Source organism: Lepisosteus oculatus, chromosome 5 (genome assembly GCF_040954835.1).
Source record: "Lepisosteus oculatus isolate fLepOcu1 chromosome 5, fLepOcu1.hap2, whole genome shotgun sequence".
NCBI lineage: Eukaryota > Metazoa > Chordata > Actinopteri > Semionotiformes > Lepisosteidae > Lepisosteus > Lepisosteus oculatus.
In genome coordinates this window covers 56,353,648-56,372,936 of record NC_090700.1, presented here as the reverse complement: position 1 = coordinate 56,372,936, position 19,289 = coordinate 56,353,648, and the positions used below count along the sequence as shown (strand labels likewise).

Genomic DNA, 19,289 nt, shown 5'->3' with positions numbered 1-19,289 from the left:
GTTTTCAGTGCCAATTACATTTCCAACAGCTTGCCCACAGCTGAAGCAGAGTGGGGCGCTGGTAGCTCATGTATCACAGACACACATCTGCTCTCTCTGCCTCCCTTAATGTGGTGCTTTTTCTTTAACCATAGTGCTATTTGTCCTCAGGGAACTTCCCTTTGTGGTCAGAGATTTCTTGGAGGTCATCCTGTTACTTCTGTGTTGCAGCCTGAGTAAAACTGATCTACATCTATCTTGACTCCTCTTTCTGTATTATCCTGACTGTGCCCTGTTTTATGGTTGCTTGAGATGTGCTTACAGTAAGTGTTATTGTGAGAATCGCACTCCTTTGCATTTTTGCACAACCATCTAACTGCTGAAATTAAGACCCTTATTTTATTTCATACACATTAAATTCAGTTTTTTTTAATCTTTTAGAAATATCGAATTAAAGGTCCTATGGGTGTTTTATGGGTGTGGGTATTTCTGTGCTTTCTTGGTGGAATGGAATTATTTATAGGTGACCAAGCCACTTGGCTCCCACAAACTGACACTGACTCTGAGCTGGTCATTTAAGCAAAGGCTCCGCCTTTTCAGGATCATACTTTCTATTATGAATGCCACTGTATGTTGAATGTGGAAGGTTTTGTTATTATTATTAATTATCAACATCACTGTCCATATCTGCACGTTTACACACAGAGTGTAAAAGTAACAGACAACTCTCCAAGAGTCAGGTAATTTCAAAACACAGTAAGAAACAACCATTTCATTTTTTCCTCCACTCCACTTCCTTACAGTCACGATATATTGGAATTAAGGTGTTGCAAAGTAGGATGTTCCATAAATTCAATTAAAGGCTTCACATGGTATAAACAAGATCTTGTTTCTCACATTCATTTTGCGAAGAGCTGATTCCAACAATCCAGTGAGGTTGAAAGAGAGGCAAGGCTTTTTAAAATGATTTTATTAAAAGTGGTCGTATTTTATGAAAAATTGTTCGTTTGGAATACCAAGTTTGAACTGGAGAGGGTGCTCAAAGCCAGCTGATTGCAGTCACCGGCTGACTAACCTAATACTCATGACCACATGAACCACATCAGGACTGATTTCATTCATGAGTGATAATAAATAAATGAAATGCAAGACAGTTATCACCATATAGCCAAAACCCCCAGCATATTTAAGTTATATATGCATGTCATTAAAGTATCATAAAAACATCATTATCTAAAGTATTTTGCTTTAGATCCTTTATATCCAAGATCCTTCTTATCCTAAAATTTTATAACACTATTGTCTCTTCTAGAGCAATGTAGGACATTGAAGTGCCAAGAATTTAAATGCCAATAAAATGTATTATTTTCTTGTTTTATTTTCACTGTTTTAAGAGTCCCACATGTTTCTTCACTGTTGTTATGCTTCCTCTTATGTGCACAGCAAATATACCTCAGTACTTTTAAGGTCCTTTCTCTATCCTGAGTAAGAAGAATGCCATGAATATGGGGAATATATTTGTGCTGCGAAATGTTTGTGATCTTACTTGTTAGTGTGTGCTAACTTATTAAGACCTGTCAGAAAGAACTGAATAAGGCCTAGTTCTTCTCAGTTAGGAAAAATGTTCGTCCCTTTAGGGACAGAACAAAGTAACTGCATGCAGTCTTAAGAGTCTTGATTAATATTCCTTTACTGGGTTCAGGTAAACACAGCTGTCACAGTTGTTTTCATTTTCATGACAAAAAAGAAGGTTTGTGGTTCTTTTAAGTCACAGTGGCGTCCATGCATGAGCCAGCACGTGTGTGTTTGCCTGCTGATGTGCACTCACTTCAGCTTGACTGTCTCCAGAATGATTGCTAAGACATTCTGGAGGGGTAAGATGATACACAAGAATAACAGATCTGTAAACAACCGTAAATAAATGGAAACAGTAATTATACTGTTAGAAGTAAAAAAAAAGGCACAAAAACGTTCTTTTGGAAGCATGCGGTTCACTAGTATTTTGTTTGCAATGTATCAGCATGTGCTCAAGAAACAAGTTGCAGATGTACTGGAAACAGGCAGGTTTCAGGCCGACTGCAATTACCTGTCTGGTGCCTCCTCTCTCTCCCTGCAACAGGCGCCATTTACAGGTCTGCCCCCTGCTGGAAGGGGAAGAGAGGCTCCGGCTACTCAACTTCCAGCACAATCAGATCTCACGCATCCAGCAGCTGTCCCACCTGCGCCGCCTCATCTTCCTGGACCTGTACGACAACCGCATTGGGGAGATCTCCGGGCTCTCGGCTCTCACTTCCCTGCATGTGCTCATGCTGGGCAAGAACAGGTACACTATTCCGATAAACACAATGTCCGGCTCTTTATAGACCGTGTTCATAAAAAATTAGGCGCATTACGTGTACAATTCAGTTTTCGTTTCTTCCTGTTTTTTCAGATTTATGGAAGTTTTTGACAGCCTGATGGCAACATTATAGATGCGTGGTTATTTTTCAAAAAGGCAAATAATTTTCTCAACATATTCCATTGCCATGAAGTGTATTACAGCAACATCTATCACTGTCTCTACTATATGATTCTCACAGGACATCAGGGCTGACATCATGTAGTAAGAAAAGAGAAGTTGGTTAATTCAGTCCACCCTGATGCCCAGAACAGACAGGATCTCTGTTCACCGGCAAGACGTTTGTTCTTGCTGGTGACAAAGGCTTTCTCATCATACATCGTGTGCCTTGATCTTGCTGTGCTGACAGAATGACCCTTTCTGTGGCAACCTTATCAACATTCCTTTTCACCAGCTGCATTCCCTGCAGAGTCACAACACAGAGGATGAGCTCCTCGGACCAGTTATGTACTGGTAACCAAGGCTAGGCAGGCCAAATGGTCCCTTTTATTTGCCAGTTGTTGCTATTGAAAGGTGCTGTTTCCCTTTTACAACACTTGCCATATCTCCACCCCTACCTTTAGACTGTATGAGACTCCCACAGCATCCTACTTTAGGAAAGGAGACCGGGGGACTATTAACTGCACAAATCCTAAAAAAATGCAGTGCTGCTGGCATCCTTTTTGTAAAGTCTGGTTTTATTCCAGATCTATAAAACATGACATTTTGTTTTTAAAAATATGCACCAGAACACTTGATGTTTATAAAGAACTCAAGGACGGTAACATAATTCCAGTCACATTCCAGACAAAGAACGGGAACGCATTGAAATTGTATGAATACATGACAGGAAAACGCCTTTACATTGTTCAGTTCAGTTTGGAGGTATCTTGGAAAACCTATTTTTCACCAGAGAATAGATCTAATTGAAACCTTGTTACTTGGTAATCTGTAGCTTAATTTTGATGGGTCTAATACTTTGTTTAATATATTAGTAAAAGTTTAATGCAAAGCAATGTTTTAAGTATTTGCAAAACAAAAGAACAATATACTGTACAGGTATGCTTTCCCTCACCTAACAACTTTGATCAATATATAGCTCTAATTACCTAACCATTTTGATCTACAGTATATTAGTTTTAGCCTGAAAGCATCAGCATATAAATCCTTTTACTGTGTTACAAGAGCTGTAATACTCAGACAATTCAGCTTCAATAAATTGGTTACCACTTAAATGAACTACTTCTTGGGATAATCATGCATTTTGGCTCTAGGTAATACAGTCTATAAAGCTTTTATTAAAGGTTCTTCATTTTTTTCACCAGAACTCTTATGGTAACACACAATTAACTTTGCTTCCCAGCTGTTAGAACTGGTATCAGCCTCTTTGATGTTTGATTTAATCAAAGTATGAGCTGTCTATCGGAGTAGACAGAACTGAGTAATAAGTCTAGGAAACATTGTGGACCTATTGTCGGGACAGCTCATCTTGTGTTCAGAGAGACAATAGTCTACTAGGGTGCTTTCTGTAGATCTTACAACTGGTGAAGATCAAGTACTCAAGGAGGCAGAGAGAGAGGTCTTTCATTTCTGGAGTTTTAACATCTCAAAATGTTAATTTCTTTCAGATAAAATAAGGAATTATAAAATATGTGAATGAACTAATATGTTCAACATTTTTGATTCTTCAAGATATTATCAAATATAGGGTACCGCAATAACCATTTTGAAGAAGACATCTGTTTTATCAATACCCTGCTGGTCTGCAGGATTTAGTCTCTTATCTGTCCATCTATTTGTCTGCATCACATTAAGAAACAGTGTGCTTTCCTGATTTATTCTGACACCAATTTATCATTCTGTGCAGAAACAGCAATTTCGAATATTACGTTCACTGCTAAAAGCATTCCAATGGTCTTACTGCAAAAAACAAAAATATAGCTATGCCTGACGCTTTTACAGACTTAGGTTTTTACTACAGTTTGCTGTGTGTTTCTCATTACCGACCTATGGTATAAAATATAGTCACACCTGGGAATCATAACCTGTTGATATATGTTCACTGCTTTTCAAAAGTCTTTCACATTTCGCATTTTTTTCTCTTTCTCCTCAGTGTTTTCATACTTTATGCAGGAACAGTCTATCTATTGAAATTTTAGCCATTATGTTTTAAACTAATTTAATCCTGATAAATGTATTTTATAGTTCATAAAGTAGTTTATTGCTTTAGCTTTATTGCCATATATGGATGTGAACAAGGAACCCCTGACAAAGAGTCAGTTAGATTGAATTAGTATACTTGAGGAATCAGCTGCTCCAACACTTTATTTTGGCTGTCCATGTATACTTTTTCTTGATTTAATTTGATCAAGTATTAAAAGATTATGATACACGTGAGTTAAAGATTGCCACATCTTGGATCCTTCTCTTCCAAACTACGACGAGTTAGTAACAGTGAAAGTTGTTGTATAAGAATGACACATGGAGTGAAATGCTGGTCATGTGCATTAACATGTTTATTCATCATTAGTGCTGTCTGCTCTGATCATCTCCCTTCTCGTTTCTTGCCATCATGGATAGAAAATTGCTTTCATGATGGGATCAGAGATAAGCTCACTGGTTCAGACAAGTGGTGCTTGGAGAGGCCATTGAGTAAGAGCGACAATGTCTCCCTGGTTCTCTTCAGAAAAATAAAACAATGGCAGCAGAAGCATGACGACATCTTTTCGAGGAGACCTTGCTGTCTATCATGAGTGTGGTGAGGCTGACAGAAGCCTGCTGGTTCTCTGTGACAGAGCTGTAGGTCAGTCTAGGGCTTCAATGATCATCTTCATTCCTGTCTTGTCCCTGTTTTTGACCCACTCCTTTTCAGAGATGTCCACCATTTGTCTTACTGTCTTACTCAAGGAGTATTCACAGCACGCTTGTGTTTGAAGCTGTTTCCCACTGCAACACATTACCCACAATTCCAACCTGTGATGAGTTTTAACTGGAGTGCTAAGTTTTCATTACAAGTTCATATTTATTAATACAGTTAATACATATTAATGTGTAATAAGTCAATTACTATCCAACCAGGACATAAAAAATAGCATTAAAATTTTGAATATGATCTATTGTTACCTCACATGAATTAATTGTTTGAACTAATAAATTCATATTTTGAGATAACTATTCAGATTATTCTTTGACATTTATTATATAATATTTAATGTTTAGGAACACCCCGTATACAATAACAAATAACTTGAATAGTGAATTAAATAATTTTCATAATATATATTTCTTTCAATATTATTCTTTCTGGAGAAGTATATGTGAATCAGCAGACTATAGTGTACAGTGCATAAGTTGCTATCAAAAAGAAGGAAACACATTTTATATACGTCCTTAATTAAAATTGACGTGTATTGTTATTATGAGTGTGACGAGCTGCAGAAAGACTTGCTCAAGTCTCAAGCATTCCCAATTCCTGCACACATTTCATGCTACCTCAGATCATCTTCACCCTTTTTTGACTTCCATTTCTTTTCTCTAATAGTGGATGGAGAATGATTAATAGAGAGTTTAACATTTTAAATTAAAAAGCAATTAGATGTTTTCATCATCGACATCCTGAAAAGTGTATGATCTTGATAAGTTTGGAGTTCACTGTACTTATTTTTAAGCCATTGTAGATTTGTATTTCAGGGTTGTCTTCTGATCTTGCTCCAACAGCGGTGTTCTCAAGTGTACAGTAGCTCATGAAACTGAAGCTTTTACACAAAACTTGGTGAAAGCAACAGATGACACAATAATAGATTTGGAAACTAAATATAATATATTTTTTTCAGAATAACAAGAATCAGCAATTTAGAAAACCTGACAAAACTGGATGTGTTGGATCTGCATGGTAATCAGGTACTGTACTGTGCTTTGATACCCAACCATTTACACTCAAGCAATTACTTTATGCTTGACTTTAAACAGACACAAAATAGACCACTAATAGAGAAACACTTTCAAAAGTAAATAACAATGATCCACACTTGTTTTTATACAGTACATATATGACTGTTTCACCATCAAATTCAGATTAAAAATGCCTAGATATGACTATTACAGTATATTGTCAGCTGGTGAGCAGAGGTCTCAGATGGGTTTTATAATCAGGTAACTGGCTATTAATCTGCTGACGGATTTGGTTTAACCTGAAACATCAAGAGAGAAGAGCACTGATACTTATAACATGGAAGAACTGAATCAAGTCAGGAAAATACACAAAAACATTGAATTGTTTCCATAGCAGTAACCCAAGTTAGCCTAAGGGGAGTCATAATACTTAGTGATCACAGACTCATAAGATATAACTCAACATTTCAACAGTTATGCAAAGCACACGAGTGGCCTGTCCATCAAGAGAGTGCTGTTGAAATGTTGCGGCTGTACCTGAAGTGTGTGTATCTTCCAGGAAACCCACCAATTTACATGGAAGTGTTTCTTCGATCAGAGTGCATTCGGAGAATCCACAGGACACTCATTCAACCCCACAAATATCTTTATCCACTGCCATAAAAATAGCATTCTAGCTCTCATTTCTTACTGCTGTCATTACTGAGTATTAATTTATTCTCATCGTTATTATCATTTAGTTACTTATAAGGGTTTTTTTCAGGGTGACTTATAATTCTTATAGTACTGTACTTTACTTAAAGTATTCAGACCCTTCCTATGGTGTCGTATTTTCTCAAATTACAATATTATGCATACACATTTTTTAAGTTTAATATTGTATTCAAAACCTGAATGAAAAACTGAAAACTTCTAAAGGTAAGATAAGTTACATTAATTGTCAGCAAAAAGTAAAGAGAAAAACTGAAGTATGTTGTTTGCATAGATATTGAGATCATTGAACAAGTATTTGGTGGAAGTATCGTGGCAGCAGTTACATTTGCAAGTCTTTTATGGGTAAGTCTGTACCAACTACTTACCATCTTCTTTCTGGCACATTTGCTCAAGCTTTGTCAGGTTGCCTGGGGATCAATTATGGACAGCAGTTTTTAGGTCTTTCCACAGTTTTTCCATTGGATTCAAGTGAGGGCTAATTTAATTAAGGGTTAAGGTTTAATTTAGGGTTGTCACACCAAAGGGTTTGCATACTTATAATGACTTATCCATTTGTCCATATAAAGTATCTGTGTAAATCTTTTGTTTTTTGTTTTGAAAGTATGGAGTAGGTTGTGTTTATAACAAATATTAATTGCTACTTCAAAGTGTCATTGAAACTTTAAAGCAATAAATTGTAAAAACTGTACAAGGGTCTTAATTCTTTAGCAAGACATGTACACGTAACATTGGAATGTTTGAAGTTGGAAAGAGTGAAGTTTTTGACAAACAAGGAGGCGACTGAAGGAGAAGTATTGTAGCTGTGGGAGAGAAAAGGAGATCAGTCTTGGAGGCAGTGCATCCTGGAGGTGATGGCAATGAGAAAGGGAGTGATACAGAAGGAGAACGGAGTACCAGAGGGGGGGAAAGAGGACAGTTTTTGACCATTGTCAGCATAAAACGATGCAAAGAAAGACAACAGAGGGCCCAGGGTGTAGAGAAAGGACAGGAGGTCAGTAGGGCATCCACGTTGGAGCCATGAGGGAACTGGCAGGGAGTAAGTAGACCTGGTTTGATTGATCAGGGGGGTAGGAGGAAAAGCAGTTGTGAGCAGTGCTATGAGTTCCTGTCAGCAAATTGTTGACAGTTTGTAATAGTATTTTATGACCATTGATAGTTGACACCCACCTCTCATGTCAGTTAGGCACATGTAATAGCCCGTAAAGTGACTTAGAGTTAGGAAACCAAGCTACAGTAAGCCATTAAATCTAATTGACATTCTGTAGCTGTATACATTTCTGTTAAAATGTGAAAGATATCTTTAGTGGCCACAATATCTAGACACAGAACAATTAAATACTAGCTTAACAGCAGTTAGCACTGGAAGTTTCAATTAAAGTACAGAAGAATGTGTCCTTGCCTCAAATAAAAACTGCTGAACTGTTTAAATTTAATATTTACAGTAGGTTCATGAGATTATGCCCCAACCCTTTTAAAAGATTTTAATTTAACCAAGAGAATATTTCTTCAAGTTTCACAAAAACAGGTATTTACTTAAAGATAACCAGTCCTATATTTTTCTTGCAATAAATAATCTTAAGGCATATTTTAAATTGATAAGATGATATGATTTCTCTGCCAGAGTAGCCCTAAACCTTTGGTTTTAATTCAGAAGAAATTAGGATTTTGTACATAGTGTCTTGGAATTAGCACTCGTTTGAAAAGGCGGAGTTTGACTAACAGCCTACATGCACTTATTATTTTTGACAGGCGTTGACCAGAGGCAGTTCATGTTAATTCAGGCAGTTTGCGTTGTTATGACTAACTGTGGAGCAGTGCTACAGCAGCCAAGCCAAAGACAGTGTGTGGTCTGTGGGACTTATTAATACCCAACATATTTAGAGGTTTTGTAAAAGATTCATGAAAATATCACTGTCTCAAAGGTTGTAGATTTACAGAAATCTCAGAATAGTTTATTAGTAAATTACTTCATTACTAAAGACCCCCAATCAGGACTTTCTGACCCTGGTTTCTGTGATCCTAGTATCCAGTTGAGCTTTCAATAAATCATACCATACTAACTCATAATTTACTTAATTAGAACTTTTAATTGATCTTAGCTTTTAAACAGCTGGAGATTCCAAGTAGTGTGCCGTTATAGGTCTCATGAAATATGCAACCTTTTTGAACAATAACATAATTGAAAAAAAGACAGATTAGGCAAACTGTGAGCTGATGAGGGTACAGTTAGAATTCAAAAGGTACTAGATCAGACAAAGAACCACATCTAGGAATCACTACAAATCACAGGAATGGATCATGTGCATGAGTAAGCATGTCAGTTTATATATGTTAACACTAACCACTCTATTCTGTAGTAGTTCTGGTAGCCTGTGCCAATTGTTTGCTTTCCCCTGTTTTTTATGCATTTTTGGAGATCAATTTACAATGATTAAGAGATATAATAAGTTCCAGAACCTCAACACTGTGTTCAAGAGTAAACAGTCTTACACTTAAAGTGGCATCCATGTTGTCACATTTGGAAGGTGTTTCCAGTCAGCTACAATGCACTGTGTATCATTTCATTTCCAGAGGGCCACTGAGACAGCATGTCTTAAATGCCATGTGAAGCCGTTAGCCTGGCGATGGGATGCCTCTCTGTTGTTGGGAGAGACTTCAGCTGGTACTTTAACTCCATTGCTGTCTTTCTGATTTGTTTGGTGAAAAGGGGTTATCTATCTTTGAAGTTGTCACAGGATGGACATTCATTTATAGCTGAGTATTCCCCAGAACATGCAACTGAAAATATAAAAAAAATAGACCTGAATTAATAAAGCACACTCATATGATTTCTCTGCTTGTCCAAATAGACTATAAAAATACTGGTGTTAAAGTATCAGAATTTAGACTTTTTCTGTAGAACAGTCACTTGAAATGTGACTTTTGAACTTTGGTGCCTTTATGTTTAATTTTTGTGGTACTTGACCTAGATGAATTTTCCCACTTCAATTTTCAGACCTAGATGAAATCTGCACGTAGTCCACTCACTTCCTGGGTAAAGAGATTAGGTTTTGTAAATCTTTCAGAGTAAGACAAATTTGCGTTGATTCTGATGACTCTTTCTTGCACTCCATGCCGAGCAGATTAGAAGAGGAGTGTGAATGTGAGGTTTATTGGACATTCCCTACAACAGATACGGACAGAATGTGGTCACTTGATCTTCAAAGTCATTTGCACAGGGGGGAGTATGGTCCGGCTGCAGAAAACAGCTCCGACTGTGTTATCCTTTATTTTGTTGGCAGGACATGTAAAAAACCATGTCTACTCCACTTAAAAAGTGACTTTAAAATTAAAAGTCCCATTCATTTTATGTAATCAGATTTACATCTCCAGCTGTTGCCTTTCTTGCCAAAGGTCCGTGAATAGCTCCTCTGAATAAGGTTCCCCTCTTTCCCAATAGGCCGTCTTAGTACACTTATGTGTTATACAAGGTATGTAATTCAGTATTCTCACATGTGTAGGCAGTTTTCATTTTGCTTACAAATGTTACATTACATAAAATACAATACGCTGTTTTGTATTTTCCTGTCTATACAAAGTGCTGCCCACTCTCTCATAGCAGCCATTAGATCTTACCTTCTCTTGGTGCTGTAGGCACTGTCCTGTGCTCACCGTCACACTACCTCCCAAGCTCTCTGCTGTGATCGTTAGACCACACTCTCTCACCTCCTGACAGCACTGTTTCACTGGAGAAACTCACTAACCATTCAGTCCCTCAAATCTAAATGTTAGGCTCCCTGCAATTTCTTACATCCCATCACAGAATAGCACTGTACCCCTTGAGTTTTCTCCATGATTCACGACGTTCAAGATCCACTGTCCAGAAATGCAATCAAAGCTGTCCTTGCTCTAGGCCCACAGGTGGCAGCAGAGCTTAGGACAGCTTTCTGTCTCTGTTGGATCTACATTGGTTAAGCAAATCCTGGAGATGAAAAAATGAAGAAAAATGCTTTTTAATTAAATTAATTGTTGAACAGATAAGTGTAAAATAGCTTAGTTTAACAAAATATATTGCTTATAGAAAAACTATATGTCTCTCTGGGATATGAGATGCTTCTTGAATTTTCATTATAATTATTATTAATAATAATAATAATAATAATAATTGCTTACACTTATATAGCGCTTTTCTGGACACTCCACTCAAAGTGCTTTACAGGTAATGGGGACTCCCCTCCATCACCACCAATGTGCAGCCCCACCTGGATGATGTGATGGTCACCATAGTGCGCCAGAACGCTCCTCACACACCAGCTCTCAGTGGGGAGGAGAGCAGAGTAAGGAAGCCAGTTCATAGATGGGGATTATTAGGAGGCCATGATTGGTAAGGGCCAATGGGAAATTTATTTATTTATTCCCTTTGAGTAGCGTTCACGTGTTTTGTCTAGGTGTTCCGGTCTCCCCCCACTCTCCAGAGACACGATGGCCGTGCTGATCCGAGACCTAGATTTGTTCTGAAATCTTCTTAAAGTCATACTAAACCTTTGAAATAAGGTACTGAAAAATTAACCAAAAGTGCAAATACCATGCTGTAAAATTAAAATGTGAATACAATTAAGTTTGGTAAGACAGGTGAATAAAATATCTGGGATGTCTGACCTGGAGCAACATGAAGAGTTTCTACTACCTGTTTGGTGTAACGTGACAGAGTTAAAACGTCGAATGGGGTTATCTAATCACTTGCTGAAGACTGAAGGGAGGCTTGAGAAATGTAATAAAGTACAGTAATGCTTAATTACTAATTCACGCTGCATGGGTCTGTACTAGTTGACCCACTATTACAATAAAGCTCCACCTTCTCTGATGGAATCATCACCATTTGTCTGAAATGTCTGTCAAGAAAGAAACTGATTTAAGGAATGTAAGTCACATACACCACTGAATTGTATGCATCCTTCAAAATCTTGCTAGAGAAATGCTTTTAAAACAGAATTAATGATGCTATAGTTGGAGACTATGATATGGTAAGTCAGGCTATTTTCACAGTATGCAAACCTGTATAATTAATTCCAAAATGCTTCAGAATACTTACTCTTTTTAGGTTATGTAATTGTAATTTTAACATAAAGGTCTTCGTGGTAAAGCTGTAGCAAAGATAAATGGGATTCACACATAAAAACTGGTATTGATTGCACAAATTCAGATAATACTTCATAATAGCAAAATATGCAATACAGGGAGGGCACAATGATCAAGAATGGTAAAATATAGTTAAGGAATGCATTTTATCATGGCACCCACGAGGGGATATTGATTTAGTATTTTCAAACAACCGGGACACAATTGGCAAATCGTGTGGTGAGGGAATGCCTCAGGTGTGATCATAACATGGTTTGCTTTGACCTGAATTATTTTTTAAACCACACATGTAGATTTCACGCTACGGTTTACAGTGTTGGGAAAGCAGACTGGAAGGTGAAGCAGAATGCGTTTATATGTATGGACAGTAGACAACACCATCCATCCACTTTGTAATCAGTTACAGTATCCAACGCAGGGTCGCAGGGAGGCCAGAGCCCCTCCCAGCCAGCCAGTACTCAATTTAAGTATTGTTTGTGTTTCTTGCAGGAAAAGTGGCTTTAGAAACACGTTTAGAAAGAGTAAGATCCAGCAAAAGACGAAAAGCGCACTGAAGGATGGAAAATTTCTGAAATGGAGTCTAGAGCCCAGAGTTAAAGGTCTTTCTGTCCGCCAACAAAGAAACAGTGATTAGGTTGGTGATGGCAGAAAGATAGTAATGGAAAACTAGAAGAAGATGAAATGGAAATGTGAAGTGTATTAAATGAATATTTTGTTCAGATGTTTACAACATAAGAAACTGGAAACACGCCTGAGGCCAAAGGTCACACTTCTCAGTATTAAATAATCTTAGCATAACACAAGGCAAAGTGTTATAGGAAATTGGAGCACTTAAAATAATTAAATCTCCAGGGCCTGCCCACAGCCGTCCAGTTGTATTAAAAAAATGAGGACCCAGAGACCCATAAAATCCTCTTTTGACAGTCTTTGAAGACTTGGGCATTATCCACCAGCTTGAAAGCTGCAATTACAAGATTTAAGTTTACAGGAGTAAGTATTTCTATAATATGTAAAGTTATGGCCACTGGCAAAGCATATGCTATGATATTTAAGTATTTATTCATACATGAACTGTATAGCCTATAACCAAGTTTATATTTCAGTCAGGTTTGAGTTTGCAGTAAATTTATATGCTTAATGTAGCACATTCTTCATGATTCAAAGCAGATACAGTGCATTCTTATTTATATGGAAATTCTCACTCAAAATCCATGCAGTATACATGTTATTTTTTAACGTAACAATTTGCATATTAAGTTCCATCTTCTTGTCTGCTTCTCAGAGGTATCTGAAGGAATGTTGTGTCAATGCCTGAAACACTTTTACATTAGTGTCTAATGTAAACTCTCTGCAAACTGAAGAGTAAGAGATAAATTCCTTGTGAATTGGACCTGCAATGCTGTCAGAATGCTCTTCCCATATGTCTGGACCTTGAGGAGAAAATTCTCCTAGACAATTCTTTAACATTAGTATTGATGTATGTCTCTGGCTCCTCCACAACCCTGTATTGGCTGAAGCAGTTAGAAGATGGATGGATGCATGAAGTGTGTTCTCCTTCAAATCGTGTTCTGCACAGTAAGACTGGTACTAAAATGCTGGAAATAAACTCTACTCTAGTGGTCTAATCCAGACATCTATATTTATAAGACCTTATTGGCCTCCAGTTAAGGTGAGAGGAAACATTCTGTGGGATGAGAGATTTGTTCAAAAACAAGTAGTAATCTGTATGCATCCTGGTAATTTATTTTACCATCTGTAGATACTGTAGGACAAGAGAACAGTCAAGATAATAATTTCCCCCTTGAGTCTCTCATTTGTGTCTGTTAAAGATTACCCAGATTTATTTCATGGTTGTCACATGACTTCTAGGCCATTATTTATCCCATATCAGGGCATTTTATCTGAGAAGGAGAATGATACCTGAAATGACTAGAGAACATGCTTTACAACATGTTCTCATGTTTACAACATCCAGAAAAACTGGAACTACTAGCACATTAAACATTTGAGACTTATTTTTCCTGCTGCGCGTGAATTGCTTTGTTGTGGTGACTGCAGTGAGAGGCCTCTGGCAGTAGCCTTCCTGGCCTCAGACTCACTCTAGCAGAAGGTTTGATCTTGTTTTGAAGATTTCTTTCTCAATGACATAAGAAGGATACAAGTATTCATTTTATAACAGCTATGACTTCTACTATTCAAGAATACGGTTCTAAAACAGAATTGAAACTGGTTCACTTAAAGTGTAATAAAAATGCTGACACCCAAATGTATGTTTGCACAAAAACCTGCCTGTGATTTAGCTCTATTGTCTGTCTTGTCCCACTGTTTAAATGAAGTGAAAGATTTCATTGCATACATTTTTAAACATTTTGAAATCAAGTAAGACTGAAATTTTCCTGAATGATTTTTCCTTGCGGTTTTTACTGACATTTAACATTATTCAGACAATAAAAGTGTTCAGTATGAGCATTGCAGTTTTAATAAAAAGGGTCACTTTAAAAATAATGTGAATACTGTATTTGCAATTCAATAAAATAAGACATCATTGGAAGTGGGTCAATACTTTTTCAAAGGCACTCTATCACGTTTTAGATTTTTAGTTTTTTAGTATCACATTTTAATTCAACATACTGCTGTTCACCTTTAAGCTCTGAGTAGTTAATAAATCCAAGAACTCATTTTACTGAATGCTCACAGAGTTAAATAGCATCCTTAACTTAAATGGGATGTTTGCTTACATTTACAATCATTGTGCAAACATTCTTCTGTTTTCAGCCCTTAAATTAGATGGACTTTCTTACCTGAGGAGTAAATCAGCTTGACTGATTTATCAGTACTGGAATATAGCCCAGCTGCAGGACTTCCTCCAGTTTTCAACTGCTTTGAATGTCTCTTGCAGATCTCGAAACTTGAGAACCTCTCTCATCTGGCTGAGTTGCGTGTGTTGAACCTCGCTGGAAACTGCATTGCCTGTGTGGAGAACTTGAGGGGTCTGGACTCTCTGACTGAACTCAATCTGAGACGTAATTGTATCACGACCGTGGTGAGGGAACTCCTTTGTGTGATTTAATTTTCACTCTAAGCTTGCACATGGGAATGTAATAACACAACAACAGAAACACTTTTCACCCAGTATGTTCTCCTTACACTTCAGTTGCTGCTGGGCTGTGCATTTATTGTAAATACACATTGCAAAACATCTAAAAACTAGCAGTGTTTACTAAATATACATTTATTACACAGTTATACTCCGGTACTTACATTTCACTCATTTCACCAGCAAATATTTTGTTTGTAGCATATTTTTATCAAAGCTAGACAGTATTCACTACAGCACTTTTGAGATTCAGCACATGTTATAGTAGTAAACTGGTTGATTTGTTAGTACTTAGAAAGTACATGTGCTTAGAACCATTTGTTTAGAAACCTGAACAATCCAGGTATGACAAGTGATAAGTTCTAGAAACTTGCAAGCTACATTCGCAAAGCGTGCCATCTATAAAGATAGGCACTTGTAATATAGATAATAATTGATACAGAGATAGTCTTTAACTTTAAGTCTTTAAGTCTTTAAAAGTAGGGTTGCTGCTTACAAGGTATTGCTCTTGTCCTCTCTGGACTAGGATGTCCAAGCCACTGCCCCAGTATGGTGACCAGAGACACTGTGCTGTTCTTCAGGTGAGAAGTCACTGAGTAAACTGAGGTCCTGACTTCTTGGTCATTAAAGATCCCCTGACACCGGTTATAAGAGTAGGGGATGAACCCTGGTGTTCTGGCTAAATTTCACTCTGGAGCTGCTCAATCCATCGTTCTTAAAATTCCCCCTCAATTGATCGGGTGAAGGGGTTTTTTACTTCTCTGCCTGATCCACTGTGCAGTCATGCCAACCAGGTGGTGCTGTACTACAGTGGTGCATGAAGCTGGTCCTCTTCTGTATTTGAAGTGTCCTGGGATTCTTTGGACAAACACTACTGTACAAAAGGCAAGCAGTTACATTTTCATATAAAAACACTTATTTGTTTTAGAGACACTAGGTTGCCTAAAGTAACACAGGCAATCATAAGAAACATTTCAAGTGAGAGGAAGGCTTTTGGACCATCTAGCCTGCTCGGTAAAAAGAAAAAAAATGTTTCTAAGTCATCACAAGAGTGTTTGCTTTTTCTAGGAAACAGCAACAGCATTGAATTGTGCACTCTGCATTTCATGCTTATTTTGGCACTACACTATCGCTGCGAAACAAGACATTCATTAAAGCTTGCACCCATGATTAACACACTACAGGGCCACCTTTCAGAAAGGGAAATGATATCAAAAAACAACACATCTCTGCAGCCTAGTGCAGCTGTGAAAGGTAGAGGTTAAGGGCAGGAGTAAATAGAAATACGTGCCAATATACTGTATGTACATTGTACTCACAAAAACACACAAGAGAACATAAAAAGAGCCAGCCATCTCTTCCATTAAATTCAATTTGTAGATTAGAAACAATTTCATACAAAAAAATCATTTTTATGTTTTCTGGTATCCATCTCAGTTATTGAATCTTTTTGAGCAAATCTTATATCGTGATATACTTTGAATACCATATTGGAGTTAATAAAGTAGTTATTTTCTTGTGTTTTACATGTTAAAAAATGTTTCCTACTTCCCTACATTTTGTCAAGTAATCCAAGATCAGCCGCTATCCATATATAGTACAATGCAAAAACAGTTTTCTGTGCCCGCCGTGTGTTTCTCACCATGTGGTCATATGAACTCGGATCATTTCAGAAGGAGCTGCTGACAGTCTCTGTGCCAGGACACCGTTCTGCCTTTCCCTCTTTCATCTCCTAATAAGCCAAACCACAGCAACACAGCTAAAATTAATAATGAGCAAATTGCCTGAGTTTAATTGTCAAGTCATTCTGTAACAGCACAATATATCAATTTCACAATGAGTGATAGATGAAAAGGTGAAACGTGTTTATCAGTCAACCATGAACAAGTCTGTATCAGAGTTAATCAGCTCATGGGTAGTGTCAAAGCACTGTTAAGTGCTGTGAATTAAAAAGAGAACAAGGACCTTTTATTCTTCATTTAAATAGCTATTTTGTTTTTTTTGAATTATGAAACAGAGAGACACTCATCAAACAGTGTCTTCTATGTGTCAAGAACAACAGTTTCAATACTTGAAAAGATTAATGGATGTTTATCCTAGTCTATTTTTTTATTTTTCAGTTAAATCCTGTTATCAGCACAAACGTTTATGGGCATTAAAATATTTTTTGTGGTGGGGGGATTTTTTAGAAGCCACAGAATATAGTAAAAATAATATAACCCTGCACCCAAAATGTAAAAAATATGTAGCACACAGTAGCCCTTTAAGCCACAAAAAGAGTAAAGACATTATTTAAAATTTTGTAGCTCAATAAGCAAGTGTTGAGTTCCTCAACCATTCCAGGACAAGCACCTATAATAATAAAGAGGTAAATTCACTGTTGTATTTAAAGCATTGTTTGAAATTTCAATTATTTGACGAAATCTCAACTTTAATGGTGTAAAGCTGCTTTTTGGTTTTACTCCTGAAAAGAGATGTAATGATTATACTGGTTGAGTTTTCCCAATGAACTCACATAATATACATATTAATATAAAAAATAAAAGCCATTAAATCTGTGCCTGCATGGTAGTGGTACCTTGACCACTACCTCACGACCTCACGAACGATAACAGTTTAGAAAACTCCAATTCTTTTTGCGAACTTTTGTTCCGCTCACTTGTAACTTATCTTATGTTTACAGGACGTTCACTACTTAAGTGTCTCTAAAACAAATAAGTGCTTTTCTTTGGAAATGTAATTACTTGCCTTTTGTATTGTAGTTTTCGTCTAAGGAATCGCAGCAAACTTTAAATACAGAAAAGGACCAGCTTCATGCACCACTGTAGTACAGCACCACCTGGGTGGCATTCAGTAGCTGATTTTCTTTGTAATGCATTGGAATTACTGTAGCTGGTTCTTGCAAGATTGTTACAATTCTCTTTGGAAAGACATAAAAGATCACAAACAAGAATATACATCTGGACCGGCGATGCTGATATTCATCAATCCATGCATGACTGATCAACAGCCCTAGAATTTTCAAAGCCTCAATTCTTTTTGTCTTATTGACAAAATGAATTTTGAAGTCTCCTCTTGCTGGTCTGCATGGCGGAAAATGGGTTAGTTTCAGTGACAGTGTGGTACTGTAGCACAACAAACACATTATTAACAGTCAGTGCTGATCCTGCTTGTGTGTTGGATGAGCTAGGAGGCTGACCTCTTGCACTGATTTTATTGTGATTTAAAAATGCTTTTTTTACTTTTCCCTGGACATAGAACAAAACTATCTGAATTTGCTCTGGAGTGGTGGGCTGATCACATTACAGTACTAACTCCATCTGCTCAGCAACACCTGAATGTGGCAGCAGAAAAATAAAAAGTTCCTTAAAAAAATAAGTTAAAATACAAAATATCAAAAATTGGTTGGTTTGTTTGTTTGTTGCATTACTAGAGCAGGCCATTCACCATATCAACACTCCAGATTCTTTGATGTGTCTAAGGTGTTTATGTTGTGCTTGAGGTAAATGTCTGGGTTAAGTTTTGGGATTTTCTAATCATATTTTTGCCCGACTGTGAAAGTCTGAGTTCTTTTGAATATGATGAGGCTCAAATGCCTTTCCAGTGGATCTGGGCTGCTTCCAGAGCAGGGGTTTCACTAGTGCTGTGGCTGAAACAGATAACATTTGAACTCTTGATCAGTTTTAATAAGTTCTGTTTTCATGAACAGCTTGTGCTTGGCACTCTTTCCGGCAGCAGTCAATTGTTTCTGTTTTGTCTAAAGTGTGTGCACATCCTCTTGCGTGGGCCAACACGAGCAATTTCTTTTCAGAAACAGGAGTTCTTCATATTTCCTTGATGTTCACTCACAAAGGCCTGTTTGAGTTGGGAACACAGTTCAGCACAACGGCACACAGAGGAAAGTGAGACAGGAGAAGGCAAGGCCTACTGTTAAGCTGAAGGCACTCAGTATACTAAACCAGCATAAAAACCTTAGAAGACAAGACAGCTCAGTTTTTGTGATCAAGTGTTAACAGGTTTTTGTTGTCAGTAATTATATGTAAAACATGTGCACCAAAGAGAGAACAGAGCAATTACACAGTAAATAGTTTTCATGCTGAAAAAAAAGTGAAA

The 19,289-nt window shown here is 37.2% G+C and overlaps 1 protein-coding gene across 1 annotated transcript in view; it reads left to right on the top strand.

The window, feature by feature from the left end:
- LOC102694672 (leucine-rich repeat-containing protein 49) overlaps positions 1–19,289 on the top strand; it is a 109,494-nt gene that overhangs the window by 12,052 nt on the left and 78,153 nt on the right. The window contains exons 6-8 of the mRNA XM_015343365.2: positions 2,099–2,302; positions 6,190–6,256; positions 14,979–15,122. Coding sequence (XP_015198851.2) covers positions 2,099–2,302; positions 6,190–6,256; positions 14,979–15,122 — 415 coding nt within the window. The remainder of the gene's footprint in view (positions 1–2,098; positions 2,303–6,189; positions 6,257–14,978; positions 15,123–19,289) is intronic.